The 21,519-nt window shown below is 34.0% G+C and overlaps 1 protein-coding gene across 1 annotated transcript; it reads right to left on the bottom strand.

Annotated features, from left to right (window-relative positions):
- Positions 1-8,509: 8,509 nt before the first annotated feature.
- LOC110913222 (transcriptional regulator SUPERMAN) lies at positions 8,510-9,073 on the bottom strand. The gene has a single exon (XM_022158068.1). The coding sequence runs from the start codon at positions 9,071-9,073 to the stop codon at positions 8,510-8,512; it is 564 nt and encodes a 187-aa protein (XP_022013760.1).
- Positions 9,074-21,519: the final 12,446 nt, after the last annotated feature.

Raw genomic sequence — 21,519 nt, 5'->3', positions numbered from 1 at the left:
AGTAAACAAAGTTATGAGGATAGATTGCAAAAGAGAAGAAGTTTTGGGTTAAAAGTAAAAAAACAAATAGTTTTGTGTTAAAAGTAATTTATGAAATACTTTTAGGTGAAAAGTAAAAAAAAAACATTTTTTTTGGAAAACCCCCAAAGCCAACGTTACGACAACCATATGCATAATCATTTTTTCTTTGAAAACCCCCCAAAACACACCACGCGTTGCGTCGGGGCGTAAAACGGTGTCAAATAGTACTAATGTCACACAAGCGTCATCGACCACCAACACTGACTCGACTTAGGATATGCGTGTTGCGACGAACCTGTCAAACATGGAAAAATAGAGGTAAAAACGTTGAACCACACATGCACGTTGCGTCGTATTAACTCAAAAAATTTAGAACGATACGTAAAACGAAAATTTGCGAAAGATGAAAAGTATAAGTGACAAAAGTTGTGAAGTTAAATTGCAAATAATGAAAAGTTTTGGGTTAAAGTTAAAAAAACAAATTATATAAGGTAAAAATTGTAAGTAAAAACTCTTAGGTTAAAAATAGAAAATTAACTTTTTTTTTTTTGAAAATCACCCAAAGCATAATTTACAAGTGACAATGCACAAATAAGTTGCAAACTTATATATGGGATAATAAGTAACAAGTTGAGCCCGACCCGAGCTCGAGCTTGAAAAACTACCTACGAGCCTAAGCTCAAGCTTTAAAACAAAGCTCAAATCGAGCCGAGCTCGAGCTCAAGCTTTCACAAGTTAAACGAGCTCGACTCGTTTGCAGTTTTGCACCCCTACTTCCAAGTATTGAGGAGTCGACATTCATGTGGGGAAATAATATAGCGGCCATATGATATCTATTGAAAACGACATATTAGAGACTATGGATTACGAAGACTTGATCGAAAGCTTTGCTTCCAGAAACGCTAGAAGAGCCGCACGATTCGCTTAAGTAGGTAAATTTAGATCATTTTGGTACAATACTTTTATTTTGATGATTGTTTTAACAATTAGTGCCATATTATAGTTTTTTTTATATATGATTATTATGTTTAAATTATATGGGCCCGATTTATTTTTAGTGGCTCCAGGCCCAAAACGTTTCGAGATTTCTCGGAGACGGCACTGGCCATATCTCAATTTAAGTATGGATATGTCAAAGGTAATTTGTGGTTAACAAATTCATCCAAGTGAGAATCTCATACATCTATTTAGCAAAGCACTTACTATCTCAATATTCAAGAAGCTAGTATGTGGTATTAGGTTGCGTCTACTTAAGGAGCTCTAAGAAATGTGACCGTTAACGAAAGAAAATCTACGTTATATTTTTCTCTTTTTTCTCTTGACTATGGTTTTATACTAATGGGAATCTTCACAAGAACTCAAAACACTTCCAACCGTGTTTATAAAATTACATATGCTATTTTTTCTCCTCTACTGAGTTTTCAATGGCATTATGTTTTACCTTGTAAGGTTTTAAACAATATATATCAAGTTAGGTCTTATAGGTAATTAGTTATATACACGGTTGCAAAAAATTTTAACTCGCTCTCTAGTCGGTCGACCAGGGAATTAAGAGTAGTCAGTCTAGGCGGAGAGTACTCGGGGCTCAAGTACTCAGACATGTTAAAATTTAAAGAAATTAGTTTTCGGAAATTAAATATATATATATATGTCAATAACGTAAATTTACTAATATTTATAACAAAATACGTGAAAATAATATTCATTCTTTAATATTATAGGCATAAAAATTATGTTTTATTTTTTTTTTAAGTTAAACTCGGCCCGAGTTGACCTACTAGATCCGATTATGGCAGAGGTTGACCGTATTTGATAGATTCCGAGTAATTAGGCGGAGTTGAAAAAAGTCGGCTCGACAACCTACCATGTAGCGACTACTCCAGAAGTACTCGGCCTTGAAAACCTTTATTCTACAAACATGGTTATGTATAAATAATACACATGTTTATTAATATAAAAAATATAAATACATTAGAGTTGGTAATTGAATATATAAAAAAAAGCCAAATGGTGTTTAAAGAAACAATTTTCCGCCGAACACCGCCGCACCTGACACCTGGCAACGCTGATTCATTTTCGTATTGTCACCGGCACGTCGCCGTAAGCTGGCAGCTTGACGGATTTTTATTTGTTGTAAATTTGACCCGTTTTTTAGATTTGGTGGACCCGGGCCGGACCCTTTTTGTTGGTCTTTCCCTTATATTATATTAAGGATGATGAAGAAAGAAATATGGTTCATACTTTATAATGTTTTTGAGAGGCACAATATTATTTAAATTGTTCACGTAAATTATAAAAGAATAATAACAACAATAATAAATAATAATAATAATAATAATAATAATAATAATAATAATAATTATCAAGGTCGTTCACTCGTTCATGTGTATTTGAAGAACAGAGTGATTTTCATGTGAAAAGTGTAGTAAGGATCTAACATGTGTCATGTGTAGTTTAAATTACAAGTAGTTTTTAGACGCATGTTATGACGGTTTAGAAAAATCATTATATTCATTAGTATAGTTCGTAGATGTGTCAAATATTGACAACTTAAATGCAACTAGTATGTTAAATGCATGATAGTACGTCACGTCGGATGTATCGTTGTAATTAGTTTAAACTTTGTTTTAACTATTTTAAGAGTTATCACAACCTAAACCCACCGTTTATAATCAATAGTGTGTCAACATTCGTTTTTAAATATGACAATATTTTGATTACATTAATAAAAAAACGATTTTTTGTTATGATTATTAATTTTTAATAAAGTACTATAGTTAAAAGATTTTATGATTTAAAAGAATTGATAGAATTGAGTTTAAACAAAAAGATAAGTAACAATGAAGACCTATTTCGTTTGCCTTTTTTTAACAACAAATTTTGATCGCTAACGGACCACTCAAGTATCATTGTTTTATCAACGGAATCACCCGATCATATCCATCTCCACTAGGAAATAACGCATATTCATCAATTCAGGAGGAAACCCAATAAATCTAATGGCCTATAAAATGTCACTAGACTATAATGTTATGGGTTCGTTTGCCATTTAAATTTCATACTATCTATCAACTACGATGTTATCCTCTAATCTTAACTATTGAAATGTTAAGATCGATCGCTAGCTTCACACCAAAATGATCTTCTTTTCTAGATGTGATCTCTAATAATAACGTAGTATGTGTGAAATTGATCCTCTTTGTCAACATTTGTTGCAATAACAAATAACCATTGGCGGCGGTCAAAACTCAAATGTGTGAGTGTGACTACATGTTAGTTTTGGGGAAAATAAAATAACGAAATCAAAGAACAATGGCATTAATATTTTTATACATGTCAATTAAAAACTTAAGCCCATAAGGCCATAGTGGAGAGTTCAAATGAGAAGAAATTTTTTGTAAGAAGAAAAAAGAAGAAGTTTCAACCAATAAGAATGTTTCATTTTACTTCATTTAATATTTGTATTTAATTTTAATATAATGGTATATTGGTAAACTTACTAAATCATTAATGTGTATTCTTCTCATTTAATAACTAGTTAAATTAAATTTGTAACTTCTTTTCAAAATATATACTTTTTCAAATTAAAAAAACAACTTAATTTAAAGTGTAGAATAAATTACTAGTTGTGTAGGATAAATCACGAGTTGTGTAGGATATATTTCGAGGTGTGTAGGATAAATTTCGACTGTGTAGGATAAAATTCTATAATGTGTAGGGTATATGTAGGAAAATTTTGATATGTGTAGGTTTTGTAGATTATATGTAGGATAATTAATAAATAGTTGACTAATTAATTAAAGAGAGAAAAATTAATGATATGAGTTATAAATGAAATAGCATTTTACCAATATGCCCTTTCTTCTTTTTCTTCTCACATTAAATTTCTTCTCAAATGAACCTTCCCCTAAGGCCATAACCATACATCGATAACTAGAGGCGGGTAGTTTAATTGGTTTACCAAATTTTAACTTGTAGTTTATGGTTTTATAACAACTAACGGGATTCTGTCACGCTTTGCGGCGGGCTTTCAATCGGTATATCAGATCGATTTATTACGAATACCAGTACGATACCAGCACTTAGTATACCAATTGACATGTGTTTTATATCGCATGAAAACCATAAAAAGAATACAGGGTGTTGTTTTGTTAGTATCTGTTCAGTTGGTCACGGTACCAACACCGGATATAGCTTACGACACCGAAAAGATACTCTAATACGAATACAACTATGTTTTTAACGAATTCTATATTGTCACTTTGAGAATAGTCGAATACCATAAAAAGGAATACCTTGCTGCGAGAAAGAAAAGAAGAAGATTATGGGGAGAGGAAGTTGCAAGAACAGTTGTGTTGTTCGGTGTGTCTTCTGCAGCAGGTCTTCTTCCTATTTATACTGCAGGGCTGAGATCAAACAGAAAAACAAATTAAATGAGAGAACTAATATGCATTAAACGTCTTCAATGCACTTTAATTCGCCATTTAATTCTCAGCCAAAACCGTTGACTCGTCAGTTTCAAATGCTGAAATATAACTGCTCTGTCATTAATGTCTGCAAGCTTCTGCGCGCGCGCGTAAAACAGACTGGTGCGTGCGCGCCATCTTGGCTCAATTTCATGCGCACGCAGGTCTGCAAGCTCATGCGCGCGTGCGGCATTTTGGCTCACTTTCATGCGATTGTTGGTCTGCATGCTTATGCGCGTGTGCGCCACGTCATGCGGCACTACGCGCAGACCGACCTGTGGCATGCGCCATGTACCCGTGCGCCTGCATGCCACGTCACTAGCCACCTGGTCCTTGCAGCCCCTATGCTCCACCACGCGCATACTGTCAAAAATACAAAGGCGGCTCTCGGTCTTGCGAGCGTGCGAATTGCGCCATATTGCGCCCATCACCCCCTCCTATGTGGGACAAGGTGCCACTTTCCCAATTTTTCAGCATTCAATGTTTCAAACACCAAACTTTGAGCATCGATATCTCATTCATCTTAGCTCCGTTTTGGACGTGGTTTAACTCGTTGTGAAGCTCTTCCAACATAGAACACAAACCCACAAATAAATATATAAAACCCACTCAGTTTCTTATATTTATTTCTAGTCCAAATTTAGGAAAAATGCATTTTCCTATATTTGTGAAAAGTGTTATTAATTTTCACAAATTTATAACATTTTATTTCACTTAATTATAAATTAAAGCTTTTTAATATTTTCATTTGCTAAACCGCGTGTACATGCGAGGTCTAACCTAGTATTATTATAAACAATATTAAACTTGCATTTTGGATATGTATTGAAGCAGATCAACAACGCACTTGATCAGTCAATAGTCATTAGCGAAAACACTAATTAAGTCCCTCTTTGCAAAACATCTTTATTTATTATTATTATTTTTTTTTTGGTTCCTTTAAAATTATCAACTAGCTTTCAGCCCACCTTCACAGTTTACATGTAGCCCATCCTTTCAGCCCACCTTCACAACCACAAATAGCCCATCCTATTTATCCCTTTACAAGTCCACATGATCTCTATGACCATCTGAAGTTGACTGTTATGAGTTAATCAAATAATTCAAACTAGTTTTATACCCTGTCTGTGTTGCAGGATGTTAGGCTAAATATTGCTCAACCAGTTGAAACGTAACGCTACCATAGTTTGCTAGAAAAAAAAAAAAAACTAAAACGATAACAGTATGTAATTTTAAGCTGGGGACAAAACTGTAATTTGTCAGGACTGTAATTTTGAACTAGGGAAAAATCGTAATTTTGACTTAGGGTAAAATCGTAATTTGTCAAACGCTATAGCAATGACAAGACTGTATTTTAAGCTAAGGGCAAAATCGTAATTCTGAACCAGAGGTAAAATCATAATTTGTTCGGGTCAACGAAGGAGTGCCAGATAACTGTCTGACGCTATTCCCCTCATGCTCTTTAAATATATATAAAATGAAATGAAATTACCAACTACCAAAAAGACGAAGAGTTTATGAATGGGTTTTGGTTGATATGTAAAAAGGATGAGAGGGATGTAACTTTTCGTTGTACATAAAGTGTATTTTGTGTACATAAAACATCTTGTGTATATGAAACTCTCGACTTACATCTTGGCTTTTGAGACCTAAACGCCCTCTCGTTTCATAAACCAGGCTGGAGATCAAGATAAATATGTCACCATCATTAATAGATACACGCAATCGCTGCTAACGTTGTTGCTAACCGGTTTTCAAAGAAAAACTTCGAAACACTATAAAGAATTTTAAATGATTAAAGATATAATTCTTCATTTCAAAATAGATTACATCAATTTAAGAGTTTACAAAATATATATTTCTATTTTTCTATTTAATCATTAAACAATACTAAGCATTGAAAATAGATTACATCAAAACAGATATAATTCTTCATTTCAAAATAGATTACATCAATTGATGTATGATCGCTAATGTATAAGGACAGCGTAGTAACAACCGAATCTATGATTTTTTTTGAACGACTAATTTTTTCCCCTTAAATACTTACATCTTTCAAGGATTGAACATTGCTCTTCTCACAAGAGATAATTCCTCTTGACCACTAGGCTATAGCCTAAGTAACCGAATCTATGATTTTAAGCATTTGTTTTTATTGTTGACTGTTGTGAACACATTTAACATTTATGGCATGAAGTAGGTTATATAACACTAACGTCTAACGTTATAAGTGATTTATAAACGTTACACTATAGATTACATGTAATGTGGATGTAGTGTAATAGACTAATTAGCAGTACTAATTAACCTTTAAATCATTATTGTAACAACCATGTTTTGTAAATCCTTCATAAAATATTTACTTGTTTGTTTAACAATGTTCACAAAACGGTCCCAAAAAGTTCATTTAAATAGCAACATATTGGAAATCTTTTAATAGTTTAAATATATACCTGATGAAGTTTTATAACTTCAGACAGAATCCAAAGTAGAGAGACATGACTATGTAAATCACAGTTACTAACTTGTAATGTTTTGTGTATTTCATAATCAAAACATTATTAACTCAACAATTAAACACTTAATATTTATGCATACACACATTAAACAATACAATTATAAGGATCAATAATAGTTCTTTGTATTAAAAATGGTTAAAATCATTGTTTTTAATAAATGATATCAACTCAAATTTCCAAGAAAACATACTTTCAGCAAAGAACACTATTTACCTATGTAACACTCTCCACAAACACCAAGATATCACCCTCAGACGGTTTAACCAACAATAAAGAAAGGGAAATTACCAAAATACTCAAATTTCTTTGACTTTTCCAAAACAAAAACAAGCCCGCTAAGCCGGCAAATTTGCGGGTAAATTTGGAGGAGAAGCCGGAAAACTTGGAGGCTTAGCCAGCTTGCTTTTTTATTTTGAAAATTTGACTGGCCAAATGATTATTTTGGTAATTTTCCCATGAACGAAAGAAATTACTTTCTAAACACGCGTTGGTGATGTGTCAAAAATCAACCAACAGATCTCCATAATGTGCCTACGAAACTTTAAAAAATAGAATGAAATTAATATACTTACAAATACCAGCAAACGGATATTTGCATATAAGATTTCAGATAAGATTTGTTCACGACTTTTCAGTATTTGTAAGGTAAAGGCAAATTTGCGTCCCATGGTCCGTCTATGACCCGACACAAAATTTGAGTTAAGAAAAGAGTTATTTCAAGTTTTTTCAGTATTTGTCATAACAGAATTCTCAGGGTTCCTATCTCCAACCCAATAAATGAAACAACAACAGTCACTACAAGAAAGTCGACCAATAGCGGCGACAATTGTCGCCGCTAATAGTTATAAATGTCGCCGCTAAAGGTAATAGCGGCGACATGTCGCCGCTATTGGGTCGCCACTAAAGGGCTATATGTCGCCGCTAAATAATGTCGCCGCTAATAATGTCGCCGCTATTAACTCTTTTTCTTGTAGTGAGTTAATATGGTTTTAGTCCTAATTAATCTTAGTACTCACATAAACAAACCGTTAGTTGGGGAAACCTAATCAAACCATTAAGACTGAAAAGACATGAAAATTATGGATATATATTTATCTTCAAGGTTTCTTGCATCCAATAGTTTCTGATTAGGGTTTTCATTGAAAGTCTATATATATATATATAAGCTTTAAGTAGCTACTTTTCACTAAATATAGTTCACCATAGTTACAAATTGAACAGAAAAAAAATAATGCAAGTACAAGATATGATCAACAAAAGAAGCATAAAAGGATGATATCTCATATAAACCCTAAATTAGATAGAAAACAACAAAGATTTATACCTCAAAAGCCAAAACAATCATAACTGTCATACCTTATAATTTGAGAAATTTCTGAGTTTTCTTTGCCAAAGTCTTCTAAGAAAAACAAACTTGTAAATGGTATTTTGCAACCATTAGTTTGAAGTTTACATGATGCTTTTGCCAACAAAGATTCAGTATGATGAACTCCAAGAGTAAATTCATGGATCATGGCCAAGCCGAAGCTCCAAATCGAGTTCATCTTCTTCACTTCCACTTCGAATTCTTCTTCTTGATCCTTTATCATCTTCTCCTGACCACCCAAATTGTAAGCCTAAAGTCATCATCTTTTCCTCCCTTGATGGACCCGTGATGACTCCATGAACATCTTGATGATCGTTTTCACGATCTATTGATTGCGCGATACTTGATGTGGATGAAAGATTTGTTGGGTGATGAAAGTTTCCCTCTTGATAATTAGGAATAAAAGTTTGAGGGAAGCTTGTGAAAACCGGATGGTAGAACCTAGGGTATGCATAGAAACTATTATCTTCTTGTTTATTTGAGTTGTTACTACTCAACAAATTAGGCTTACTCTTGGCTCTATCTTTCCTGTGGATGTTCATGTGTCCACCCAACGCTTGCGCCGTGGTGAACCCACGCTTGCAAAATACGCATTCGTATGATCTAACTCCTGGCCCGACATCTTGGTCTTGTGGATCAACTTCTTCTATTGAATTTGTTGGTAGATCTTCTTGATCACCCATAGTAATTTTGGACTCCATTAATATAAAAAGATTCTAATATACTTGTATTTTCTGATTAAGAAAGGAGTAGAAGATGCTTTATAGAACTGGATAACTGATTTGAAGGGGGAGGGTTATGTCTTTGAAGATTTTGGAGTGAAAAAAAATGAGACCAAGACTTGGTCATGTAATCAATTAACAACATTATTTAGTTAGCCGGCTTCTGTAAAAGACTTTTTGTTTTTTATAACATTTAGTAACATCTAGTCTGCTATTTTGGATTATATGTGCATGATACGTCTTTCACACACATGTACCAAATCCAGCTAATTATGAGTGTTAATAATCAACTTATAAACATGATGAGCTCATAGATACACATATCATTGTAACCATCATCATCATACTCAGTAAATCTCACCAATAGCAAAGCAAAGGTAGGGTCTGAGGAGAGTAAGATGTAGACAGCCTTACCTCTACCCCGTAGAAATAGAGAGGCTGCTTCCAGTGAGACCCTCGGCTCGATAGTAGTTTTGCATCAAGCCTTGGACATAAGGCACATAACACTCAGCAATCAGGACAAAGACCGATTAGTGCATGTACCCTTTTGTCTTTCAGCTATCAACGCCACCACATGATGCATGATTAACCATCCTCAGCTTTTAACATTATTTTCACGAATTAGTAAAATAACGTAAAAATTAGTGCACTTTCACTTTTGCCCCTCGATGGCCCACACATATATACATTATATGCGCATATCACAAGCAGGCGTAATATCATTGTAACCAGAAGAACATAAAGTTGGATATGTATGTATTCATTCATTTAACTTTAACTAAACAAACACGAAGACATACACAAGTGTTGGTGTTCGTTTGTTAAAATATTAAATTTGTTATCTTTGATTTACGTCAGTTTGTTAATATATTAAACAAACAAACAAAACGTAAACTAATGGGAATAATTTAAAATAATAGAGAAAAATATCCGGATAGTCTCTGTGCCTATTTTTCACCTTTAATCTCTAACTTTCTAAAATTACAGCTATAGTCCTCAACTTTTGCAATTTCATTTCCGGATAGTCCCTGGCGCGGATGGGGGTTAGTTTTCTAAGTTAAGTGGACACGAAATGACCAAAATACCCCTGAATGAACAATCATATACAAGTATTAATGAACCAGCGTTTACAAACTAAACTCACAAACTCAAAACAATTTGAGATTGATTAAGAAAAAGTAAATGGTCACCTGAATATCAAACTTTATATTGGTTATTTTATTGTGGTTTAGCGGAGAGAAAGGGCAAGCAGAAAATGATAGCGAATTTAAGTTTGTAACTAGTGTTTGTCTTTAACATGCCTGCGACGGCAAATAAAATATATTCATGTCTCCCATTCTGCCTTTGAGGACATATACATCCTTATCTATGTGTAACTTATTACAAACAACAAACATATTTTATAATATTAAAAATATTATTTATAATAATAGTAGTAGTTAAATACAGACATAAAAAGTTTTTAGAGAAAAACATAAATAAAAAATAACTAGTGAACTCCCCATGCTACCTGGCAGGGATTTAGTCATTATTGGTGCAGTAATTTACAACACATAAAACACGCTTGTTTTGAATACAACTTAGTTCATACTGGAATGTCGAGAAAAAATATGAACAAAGCGGCAGATTCAGCTTGGTCTATAAAGTTAATAAATGCAAAACTATTAAAGAAAAATCAAATTACTAAAAAAATTCGATGAGAGAGTTAACACCTTACACATACACCTACAATTACAATCTAAATAAAATATAACAAAAGGCTTTAATTTTACAACAAAATTATTTATATGCATTATACACTCACCTTCCCACGTAATCTCGTGTATTATGTATTATATGGATTTGAAGATAGAAAATGAAAGGCCTTTAGATAAATATGGAATTGATCGTTTTTTTTTTTTTTTTTTTTTTTTTTTTTTGGGGGGGGGGGGGATGTGCTTTCTATTTATATAAACTTGAATGATTTTTTTAAAAATAAATATGTTATTATTGAGATTGGTTGCGTTTGAAAGACAGAACGATTGTAAATTTTGAATTGTTTTTTATATTTGATATTATTTTTTGTATCACATATAATAAATATAAATTTTGATGTAAATACATATAACCCTAATTTATACATACAAAATTAAAGAAAATATAACACTACTAGAAAATAGGGCTTTTGCCACCACTTTTTCGGTAACAAAATGGTCACAATTACCATGTTGCCACCGTTTAGCAACCGAAAGTGCGGTGGCAAAAACACCCGTGTAAATTGGATTTTGGTCAAAATAATTTGCGACCGCTCCTTGTTTGCCACATGACCAGGACTTTTTGCTACCAAATTGCTACGGTTGTTTTGCCATGGTTTTGGTACGATTTAGCCACCAATATTGCCAATATTTAGCCACCAATTTGCTACCATTTAGTTGTAGTATTGAACATTTGCTACCGATTAGCCAGCTCTTGCATTGAATATTTGCTACCATTTAGCAACCACATTCATACACTCACCTTCCCACGAAATCTCATGTATAAAGATTAAAGAAAGCAGTCCGTTTGTATTTTGTGGGTTAGGTATCTATGTTTTGAAGAGACGTTACATCCGTGAAAATAAAGTGAACATGCCATATTTTTAAAGACTATTTTGTTGTATTTTTTTTCAGAATATATATTGATATAAGGTGTTACAAATAGGTAAATTTATGTTTTACTCAAAATGATAAGTATGGCTATAGCTTTTCCTATTATTTTAAAAATAAAGTATGAAAAAAACAATGGATTAGAGCCGATATGTGTACAAAAAGACGTAACCTGCTTCCTTTGTTTTTAGCATTTGTATTTTACATGATTTTTCTTGACTTTTTAAGTAAAAAAAGTATGAAAATCGTTTAAAAAGAGTATGGAGACAAATTAAAGCGCATGAATTTAATATTAACGTTGTGGATTTCTCAGAATCATGAATTTAAAAGTTACTACTCACTAGTTCGTCCTCTTGAAAATATTTTTGTAATATATTGATGGAAGCATATTTTCTTTCGGAACCAATACTATATATGTTAAGAACTGCATGAATTGTATAAAGTAATTGTATCACAAAGAACACACGTATTTCAAAAGAGATTCATGGTCTCTCTATAATCTACATAAACAATCGAATTAACTAAACAATTTTTTTTAAAAATATGTTGTTTAATCAAACCGTTGTTTTATCAGTTTTTCGCTCTACTTACAAGAGTAGGGTTGTCTTAATGTATGTATACACGTTCATAATACTAAAGATAAGATTTCAAATAAAATTCCTACTAAGAATTTTAAGGTGTCATCAGTGGAAAGCCATTTCTAACGGAGTCTTGACAGTAGTCTGTCCAAGAAATCAAGGAAAAGATTCTCGCCAACTGTTAAAGAAAATATTCCCACCAACTTTTCAGGCGTTTTCTATGTGTTATAATGCTTCTAATGGATATTCTGTCAATAACTCGTTCGGAATATGTACTATGAATATTATTCAAACCTTTTAGTTTTCAAACATATTTGTTAGTCCCAGTCATTGTATAGATTTGTTGATGAAAACAATGGGAGATAAATAGAAGTATGTTTACAAGTAACATGAGTTTTAAGGTCTCTAGATGTATTTTAGAGACCAAACTCATGCCTTGTACCTTGACCCAGAGAGCTCTAGCACAACTAAAAAGACAAGCTTTGTATGAAGACTCTTCCAGATGTGAGATTTAGAGGACAACACAATTGCGACATTTGTTCGGAGAATGCAAGCCTCTAAACATATATCTATCAAAACGTCCACCCAAAGTTACATCTAGAGATCAACTCATCTTTAGACGTTTGCACCTTTTGGTTCCATCTACTCTTGAGACCAAGTCTTCACAATGTAAGCAAAACATTGTGAAGAATGCAAGTCTGGAAACAAGAGGTCGGTGTTTATGAGATTCGACACTCCACTACCATTTAAAATTGTTTTCATTGCTTATCATTGAGTGTTGTCGAATTTTTTTGTCATTTTTAAATTAGTATATTAGGTTTTAACTGTTGTGAGTTTTTTGTTCTTTGAACTATGTTGATTTTGGGAGAAAGGTGAATTAAGGTTGTGTAAGATTTGCTAAGTAACTAGCATTATGTTAAAGTTATGGTTTGAAGTGACAAAAATATTAATTGGAAGATGTAAGTGAGGTATTTTGATTTGATTGAGTATATTGCATTTCGTATTAATGCGTTTGGTGTATTGAAGTCGTGATAGAAACCGAAAGCTATGTTTGCTTACTGTGCTAGTCTTGATATTTGTGTTTGAATTATATTATATTTTGTGAAAAACACTGGTATTAAACTGTAATCGACAAGAACCCAAACCAAAGGTTTTATTACCCACTGATACGACGATTACAAGTGAAAATAAAGAACAGATTGAAACAGAAATACAGAAGATACAAGCTCTCAACTCTCAACTACCGATGATTATCAACACGATAATCACCAATCTTCACAAGATCTCACAACAAAACCACTGATACGAGATAAATCAGCGATCAAAAACTAATCGAAACCCTAAGTGACTTTAGAGAGAGAAACGATACGACGATTACAAGTGAAAATAAAGAACAGATTGAAACAGAAATACAGAAGATACAAGCTCTCAACTCTCAACTACCGATGATTATCAACACGATAATCACCAATCTTCACAAGATCTCACAACAAAACCACTGATACGAGACAAATCAGCGATCAAAAACTAATCGAAACCCTAAGTGACTTTAGAGAGAGAAACGAGAGAAACTTCTGGAGAACAATAACTCACTGACTGAACTAACTTGACTCTTATATCTGGTTCTCTTCTAGTACCATGCGATAAGCCCAATAATCAGCCGAAGCCCAAAGTGTAGCAGCCCATTAGATACCAGTTGTCCAGTAGCAGGTCCAGTGGTCCAGTCAACATGTAACAACAAACAAAAAAAGATAAATATTAAACTGAACAAAGAATATAACGATATAAAGAATATAACGATATATTTTAACACCCCCCCTCAGTTTAATACCCAAACACATCATGCATATGTATTTTAGAACACAAATCAACATGTTGACCGATTAACAACCCTTTAGTCATTAAATCTGCCAGCTGATCTTTTGAATCAATACCAACTGGTTTTAAAATTCCTTTAGAGATTAAATCTCTTAAGAAAAACAAGTCTATTTCAAAATGTTTAGTCCTGTCGTGAAAGACAGGATTTGCTGCAATAGATAGAGCAGCAGTATTATCGCAAAACAACTTTACCGGAACTTTCACAACAATACCCAACTCCTGCAACACATTTTTTAGCCAAATTACTTCACAAGTTGCTGCACACATCGATCGATATTCAGCTTCCGCTGAAGATCTGGACACAGTAGCTTGTTTTTTACTTTTCCATGACACTGAGGAGTTTCCTAAAAAAACACAGAACCCAGTTACCGACTTTCTAGTATGTAGACACTTTCCCCAATCTGAGTCTGCATAAGCAGTAAGAGATAAATCTGACCCTTTACTGAATAACACTCCTTTACCAGGAGCATTTTTTTAAATATCTTAGTAGTCGGAAAGCAATTTTAAGATGACCATTAGTCGGATTATGCATAAACTGACTCAAATAATGCACTGTGTATGATATATCCGGTCTAGTGTGAGCAAGATAGATTAACTTGCCAACTAGCTGTTGATATCCAGTAATGTTATCAACTATACCAGCATTTTCTTTACACAAAGATGTAACTACATGGTTCTGTTCTATAGGGTTACTAACAGGTTTGCACCCGCTCATACCATACTCTGTTAGCAACTCCAAACAGTATTTCCGTTGGGACAAACACACACCTGTTTCGGACCTGATGACTTCTATCCCAAGAAAATACTTTAACTCTCCTAGATCTTTTATTAGAAATTTAGATCTAAGATGTTCTTTTACAGATTCAATTTCTAAAACTGAATTACCAGTAATTACTATGTCATCAACATAGACAAGTAAATATAAAGTAACATCTTTGTTAATTTTATAAAACATAGAATGGTCACATTTACTTTGACTAAAACCTAAGTCACACAACACATTAACCAACTTTGCATTCCACATTCGTGGCGCCTGTTTTAATCCATACAATGATTTTTTCAATTTACAAACACGTTTCTCTTCTTTAGAGAAATACCCATCAGGCAAAGACATATACACATCTTCATTCAAGTTACCGTACAAGAAGGCATTATTAACATCTAACTGAAACAATTTCCACTCATTTTGAACAGCAATAGATATAACGCATCTAACAGTTACAAGTTTCACAACAGGAGAAAAGGTTTCATCAAAGTCAATGCCTTGCTTTTGACTATAACCCTTAGCAACAAGCCTGGCCTTAAACCTTTCTATCTCCCCAGTGGATTTATATTTAATTTTATAAATCCACTTACAACCTACAACACTTCTACCAGCAGGCAAATCAACTAGATCCCAGGTATCATTCCTATGAAGAGCTTCCATCTCTTCATTCATGGCCGATACCCAATTAGGATCATTGTAAGCCTCATTAAAAGATTTAGGTTCACAAGTTTTATCAAGTACAGCCACAAAACATTTATACTGCGGTGACAAGTTGGAGTAATTAACCACCTTCTCTAAACCATACCTCACTTTCCCCTCAACAATATAGTCGCTAAGGTTTCTAGGTAAGGTAGAACTCCTAGTTGACCTCCTAGGTATGGGTGGGACCTCTACTTGATCAGTTTGTATGCCCTCAGAAGTATGATCCTCAGCACCGTCAGTCATCACATGCTCAGCCTGATCAATATTGGTATTACTCATACTAGGCTGCTCAACTTGAGCCCCGCCCATAGTATCCGTATCTCCTAACACTGACCTCTGAGACCCATGTGTCCCCGACCCTTTATTGTTTTGATCATTTGTTTCATCATTGGGTGCAGCCGAATGAAGTATGTATGTGTTCTCATACATGTCAAAAAAATTTAAGTTGGTTATTTCAGGAAAAATATTTTCATCAAACTGTTTTAAAAGATATTTATCTTTAAAGGGAAATACATTTTCAAAAAATTTAACATCTCTAGAAAAATGTGTCGTCTTACTATCCAAGCTATAAACTCTGTAACCTTTTTTTTCATTTGAATAACCAACAAGAATACAGTTTTCAGCTCTACTACTAAACTTATCATTTTCATTTAATATAGTACAAAAACACAGACATCCAAACATTCTTAAATGACCAAGAAAAGGTTCAAACCCATATACCATCTCATAGGGAGTCTTACCACCTAGCACCGAAGACGGAGTCCTATTAATCAAATATGCCGTCGTTAATACACATTCAGACCAAAACCTAACAGGTAAACAACTCTGAAATAACAATGCCCTAGCAACGTTCAATAAATGCCTATGCTTCCTTTCAACTATCCCATTCTGTTGAGGTGAGTATGCACAAGATGTCTAATGAATAATACCTTTTTGTCTACAAAACATATTCATTTGGTTATTAATAAACTCAGTCCCATTATCAGATCTGAAACATTTGATATCCTTTTTAAATTGTGTTTTAACAACATTTACAAAATCAACAATATTTTCAAATACTTCATGTTTAGACTTCATTAAACATACCCACACTGCCCTTGAGTAATCATCAACTATTGTTAAGAAATATTTATATCCTTCTCTGCTAGAAACCTTATAAGGACCCCATACATCCAAATGTACAAGATCCCCTAAGTTTCTAGACTTGTGATTACTCAAAGGGAATGGCTCTCTATGCTGTTTGGCTCTTTGACAAACTTCACAAGGGATATTAGAATCGGAAGCTCCTAAAGTCAGTTTATCCTTAAATATTTTAATAGCTTGATCAGATGGATGACCTAGACTAGCATGCCAAAGACTATTAGAGCTACTAGAACTGTAACACACCTTATCAGAAATGTAAGAACTGCCACAAAAGTACAACCCATCCAATTGACTACCAGTCACCAGGACTCTCCTGGTTAACAAATCCTGGATATAACACTTGTGTTCATCAAAAACAATCAACAACTTGTTATCTCTAGCTAATTTGTGAACAGAGATGAGATTTATGTTGTATTCAGGAACTACAAACACATCCTTAAGAATCACTTTATTACCCAGTTTTACTGACCCAATCTTTGTTACTAAAGCATCTGTACCATTAGGATGTTTAACAGTAATCTTAAACTCAGAAACATCTATAAAATCAGTTAAACATTTCTCATCTTTAATCATGTGTTGATTTGCTCCTGAATCAACAATCCAACCAACCCTCTGTTCACAACTAGACTCACTACCAAAACAAAACACAGGTTTAGAAAAGAGACTAGCACAAAACAGACCACTACCTGAAACATTACAGCTTTGTGGAGGCCCACTAGGTTTATCCCCTAATAGACTAAGAAGCCTTGCAATTTGTTCACTAGTCAAAGTATTAACAGAGTTATCAGAAGACTCAACAGTACTATTATTACTTGCAACTGCTTTCTTTCCTTGACTGCTTCTTGGAGAGGTTTCATCCAAGACGGATAGCCAATAATCTCAAAACATTTATCCACCGTGTGACCTATCTTATTACAATTAGAACACTTTAAGTTTTGATTTGAAACTCTATTATTTTTCCTAAACTCAACAGGTTGAGTTGTTTTTGAAACAAAAGACATAGTCTGTCCTTTTTTGCTACTGTTACTGGAGTTTCTATGGGATTCTTCCCTAGAAACAACAGCAAAAGCCTCCTTAACAGTAGGTAAAGTTTCTTTTATCAACAAGTTAGTCCTAACACTTTGGTACACCCCATCTAAATCCATTAGAAATTGCATTAGTTTAATCATGTGATTAAAATTATTGAAATCCTTAGCAGCATCACAAGTGCAAGCAGGCAGTTGCAAGATTTGATCTAATTGTCTCCACATTACATTTAATTTGTGATAATAATCTGAGACACTCAAACCATTCTGAGTAAAACTATTAATTTTCTGATATAGATAAAAAACGACAGACCCATCTATCTTGTTATAAGTTTCTTTTAGGTCTGTCCAAACATCACTAGCAAGTTTAGAAAACACTTGACCCATGTACAATTCTTCACTTATAGAATTTAAAATCCAAGTAAGAACAATGGAATTACACCTATCCCATTGTTTAGATAAAACATCATTATTTTCTGATTTAATGCACGTTTTATCAATAAATCCCCATTTATTCTTTACTTGTAAAGCAAGTTGCATAGCATTAGACCAAACCGTGTAATTCTCAGAACCTTTCAGTTTTATAGACACAATAGTCAAATTACTAGAGTCGGATGGATGCAAGTACAAAGGATCACTTGCATCGAGTTTACTCACAAGGGTCTCGGGTGGTGGATCACTAGGACCAGTACCACCACTTGAGATAACCGGACCATCAACCATTGAAGCACAAAATCAAGAAGCAATCAAGATCCAAGAACCAACAAATAACAACAATACAAAGAACAACAACAAACAGAACCTAACAGGCGAAACCTTGACAGGGACCAGATCAGAGGTTTATCACTCAAGGTGCCTCTGCAAGCCTTATCAAGGGAGCCGACTAACCTAGACTTAATCTAAACCAGCAACAACAAGTAACACAAGAAAGGGAAACAAATAACAATCAATCACTAAATCAAATAACAATCAAGTAGCAAACATGAAAAACAAGATAACAACAAACAGCAAATAATCACATAAAATGCAACAGGATGTACCCTTCCTGTGTCCCAATCAATAAACCGGTCCACACTACCCCGGCAACAATAATGCCTAAATGCGAGAACAGAAAGATTAAAAAGAGGAAAATCAAGGAACGATCTCACCAGGGGGTGCGAACTCCTGCAAATCAGTCTTGCAGCCTTCACTTAGGGCTACAAGAACCGATTAGAAGACCAACAGCTACACACACAGATCCGGTCAGTTTGCTTTGCAACCTTCTAGGGTTACAAAGACCAACACGAATCACTTCAACAGCACCAAGAACTCCACAAACCCTAGACTAGGGTTTCGAACCTTCAAGATCCCTAAATTTCTTCACAAAGCACGCACTCCAAGAACCGATTCGGTGACCACCACAGACAAAACACCACTGAATCGGCGTCAACAAGAAGCGATCCAAGTCAGATCCGAACCGATTCAACTCTAGAACAACACAGCGGAACAAAAAAACGGCCCAAGAGCTTATGAAAGCTCTGATACCATGTGAAAAACACTGGTATTAAACTGTAATCGACAAGAACCCAAACCAAAGGTTTTATTACCCACTGATACGACGATTACAAATGAAAATAAAGAACAGATTGAAACAGAAATACAGAAGATACAAGCTCTCAACTCTCAACTACCGATGATTATCAACACGATAATCACCAATCTTCACAAGATCTCACAACAAAACCACTGATACGAGACAAATCAGCGATCAAAAACTAATCGAAACCCTAAGTGACTTTAGAGAGAGAAACGAGAGAAACTTCTGGAGAACAATAACTCACTGACTGAACTAACTTGACTCTTATATTTGGTTCTCTTCTAGTACCATGCGATAAGCCCAATAATCAGCCGAAGCCCAAAGTGTAGCAGCCCATTAGATACCAGTTGTCTAGTAGCAGGTCCAGTGGTCCAGTCAACATGTAACAACAAACAAAAAAAGATAAATATTAAACTGAACAAAGAATATAACGATATAAAGAATATAACGATATATTTTAACATATTTTAATATAATAAGTTTTATAATCAAATGTAATAAAATGTGATTGAGGAGATGGTGTTTAGATGTGTCAGTGTCTTCGTTTCTTGAAGTTTTTTTTTTTATCGAGGGCACATACACCTTACGAAATTTACGACCCCTTAGTAGTTGAGTGGTATGATATTGCCTCCTATAATAGTCTATAATAGTTGTGGGGTTCAATTCATTGCAATTGCAATATTATGTGGTATTTAGATGTACGGATTAGGATCAAATACAAAGGATCCTAATTGTAAGAAGTGTAAGAAGGATTTATAGAGCGACAAGTGTCCAATAACCTAAAAAAACCCACTACACAAAAAAACCCACTACAAAAAAAAAAAAAAAACCTTAAACATCCACCACCACCAAAAACCTAAACCCCCACCCTAAAAAAAAAAAAAAAAAAAACATTTTTTTTTTTTTTTTGCCGAGGGGGTGGGGGTTTAGGTTTTTGGGTGGGGGTGGGGGGTGGGTGTGGGTGTTTAGTTTTTTTTAGATTTTATTTTAGGTTTTTGGGGGGTGGAGGGGGGGGGGTTAGGTTTTTGGGGGGTGGGGGTGGGAGGGGGGGGGTTTAGGTTTTTTGGGGGTTTTTTTGTGAGGTATAGTTTTTTTTTTTTTTTTTTTTTTTTTTTTTTTTTTTTGCCGTGGGGGGGGGTTTAGGTTTTTTGGTTTGGGGGGGGGGGGGGGGGGGTTAGGTTTTTGGGTGGTGGTGGGGGGAGGGGTGGGGTGGGTGTTTAGGTTTTTGGTGGTGATGTAGTGGGTTTAGTTTTAGGTTATTAGACACTTGTCACTCTATAAATCCTTCTTACACTTCTTACAATTAGAAGACTTTGTAGAATAACTTGACCCTTAGATGTACAAATTGTTGTTAAAAAAACTATAAATAAGCTTTTATCCTTATACGAATAGTCATAGCCCTACTTGAGCCCAATGGTTATTAGTCTACATATTGTAATTGAAATTCTCATCACTAGCATTTGCAAGATTGGGCTCAAGTCATTAGCCTCATTGACTAATATCTAAGAGCATTCACAACAGAATAATTAAAAAAGTAACGAACTCCAAAGTGGCTTCTAACAAATGAGATAATCATGGGCACTACATTGCATCTTTCATTTTAATTCTCATGTAAATGATCCAAACCATTTTGGTTGATAAAATATTTTTTTATTGTGTAAACATAGGGGTGCAAAAACAGTTTTTTAAGACCCAATCTAATTCGGTTTAGGTAAAGAAAAGTCAAAATCGGTTTTTGCCCAAACAAGTTTATAAGAGGAAAATGATTAGTACAGTTTGAAACAAACTTTGATTCAGTTTTTCCCGGTTACAAACTAGTTTCATCGTAGGATTCTCAAACCAATTACATCTACATTTCAGTTTGGCTCAGTTTCTAGCCAGTTTCTGTACCGACTCACCTCTATATAAACATTTAATCTATTGAAAATATTTCAAAAGTTCTTCTAGAAAAAAAGTTGAATCAAAATAACTAAGTATTTATTTATTTATTTATTTATTTATTTATTTTTTATGAATTACACAATTTCTAGTTTCCAAACTATAAATTAGCAATATTTTGTTGTTTTATGTAGCTGTAATATATGTATCGGGAGTTTTTCAAAAAAAAATTTGCATTATTCACTTTTAATCCAA

This window comes from Helianthus annuus, chromosome 15 (genome assembly GCF_002127325.2).
Source record: "Helianthus annuus cultivar XRQ/B chromosome 15, HanXRQr2.0-SUNRISE, whole genome shotgun sequence".
Classification (NCBI taxonomy): domain Eukaryota; kingdom Viridiplantae; phylum Streptophyta; class Magnoliopsida; order Asterales; family Asteraceae; genus Helianthus; species Helianthus annuus.
This window is presented reverse-complemented; position numbering and strand designations above follow the sequence as displayed.

Coding starts and splice junctions, on each gene's coding strand:
- LOC110913222 (XM_022158068.1), bottom strand. CDS start 9,073: ATGGAGTCCAAAATTACTATGGGTGATCAAGAAGATCTACCAACAAAT.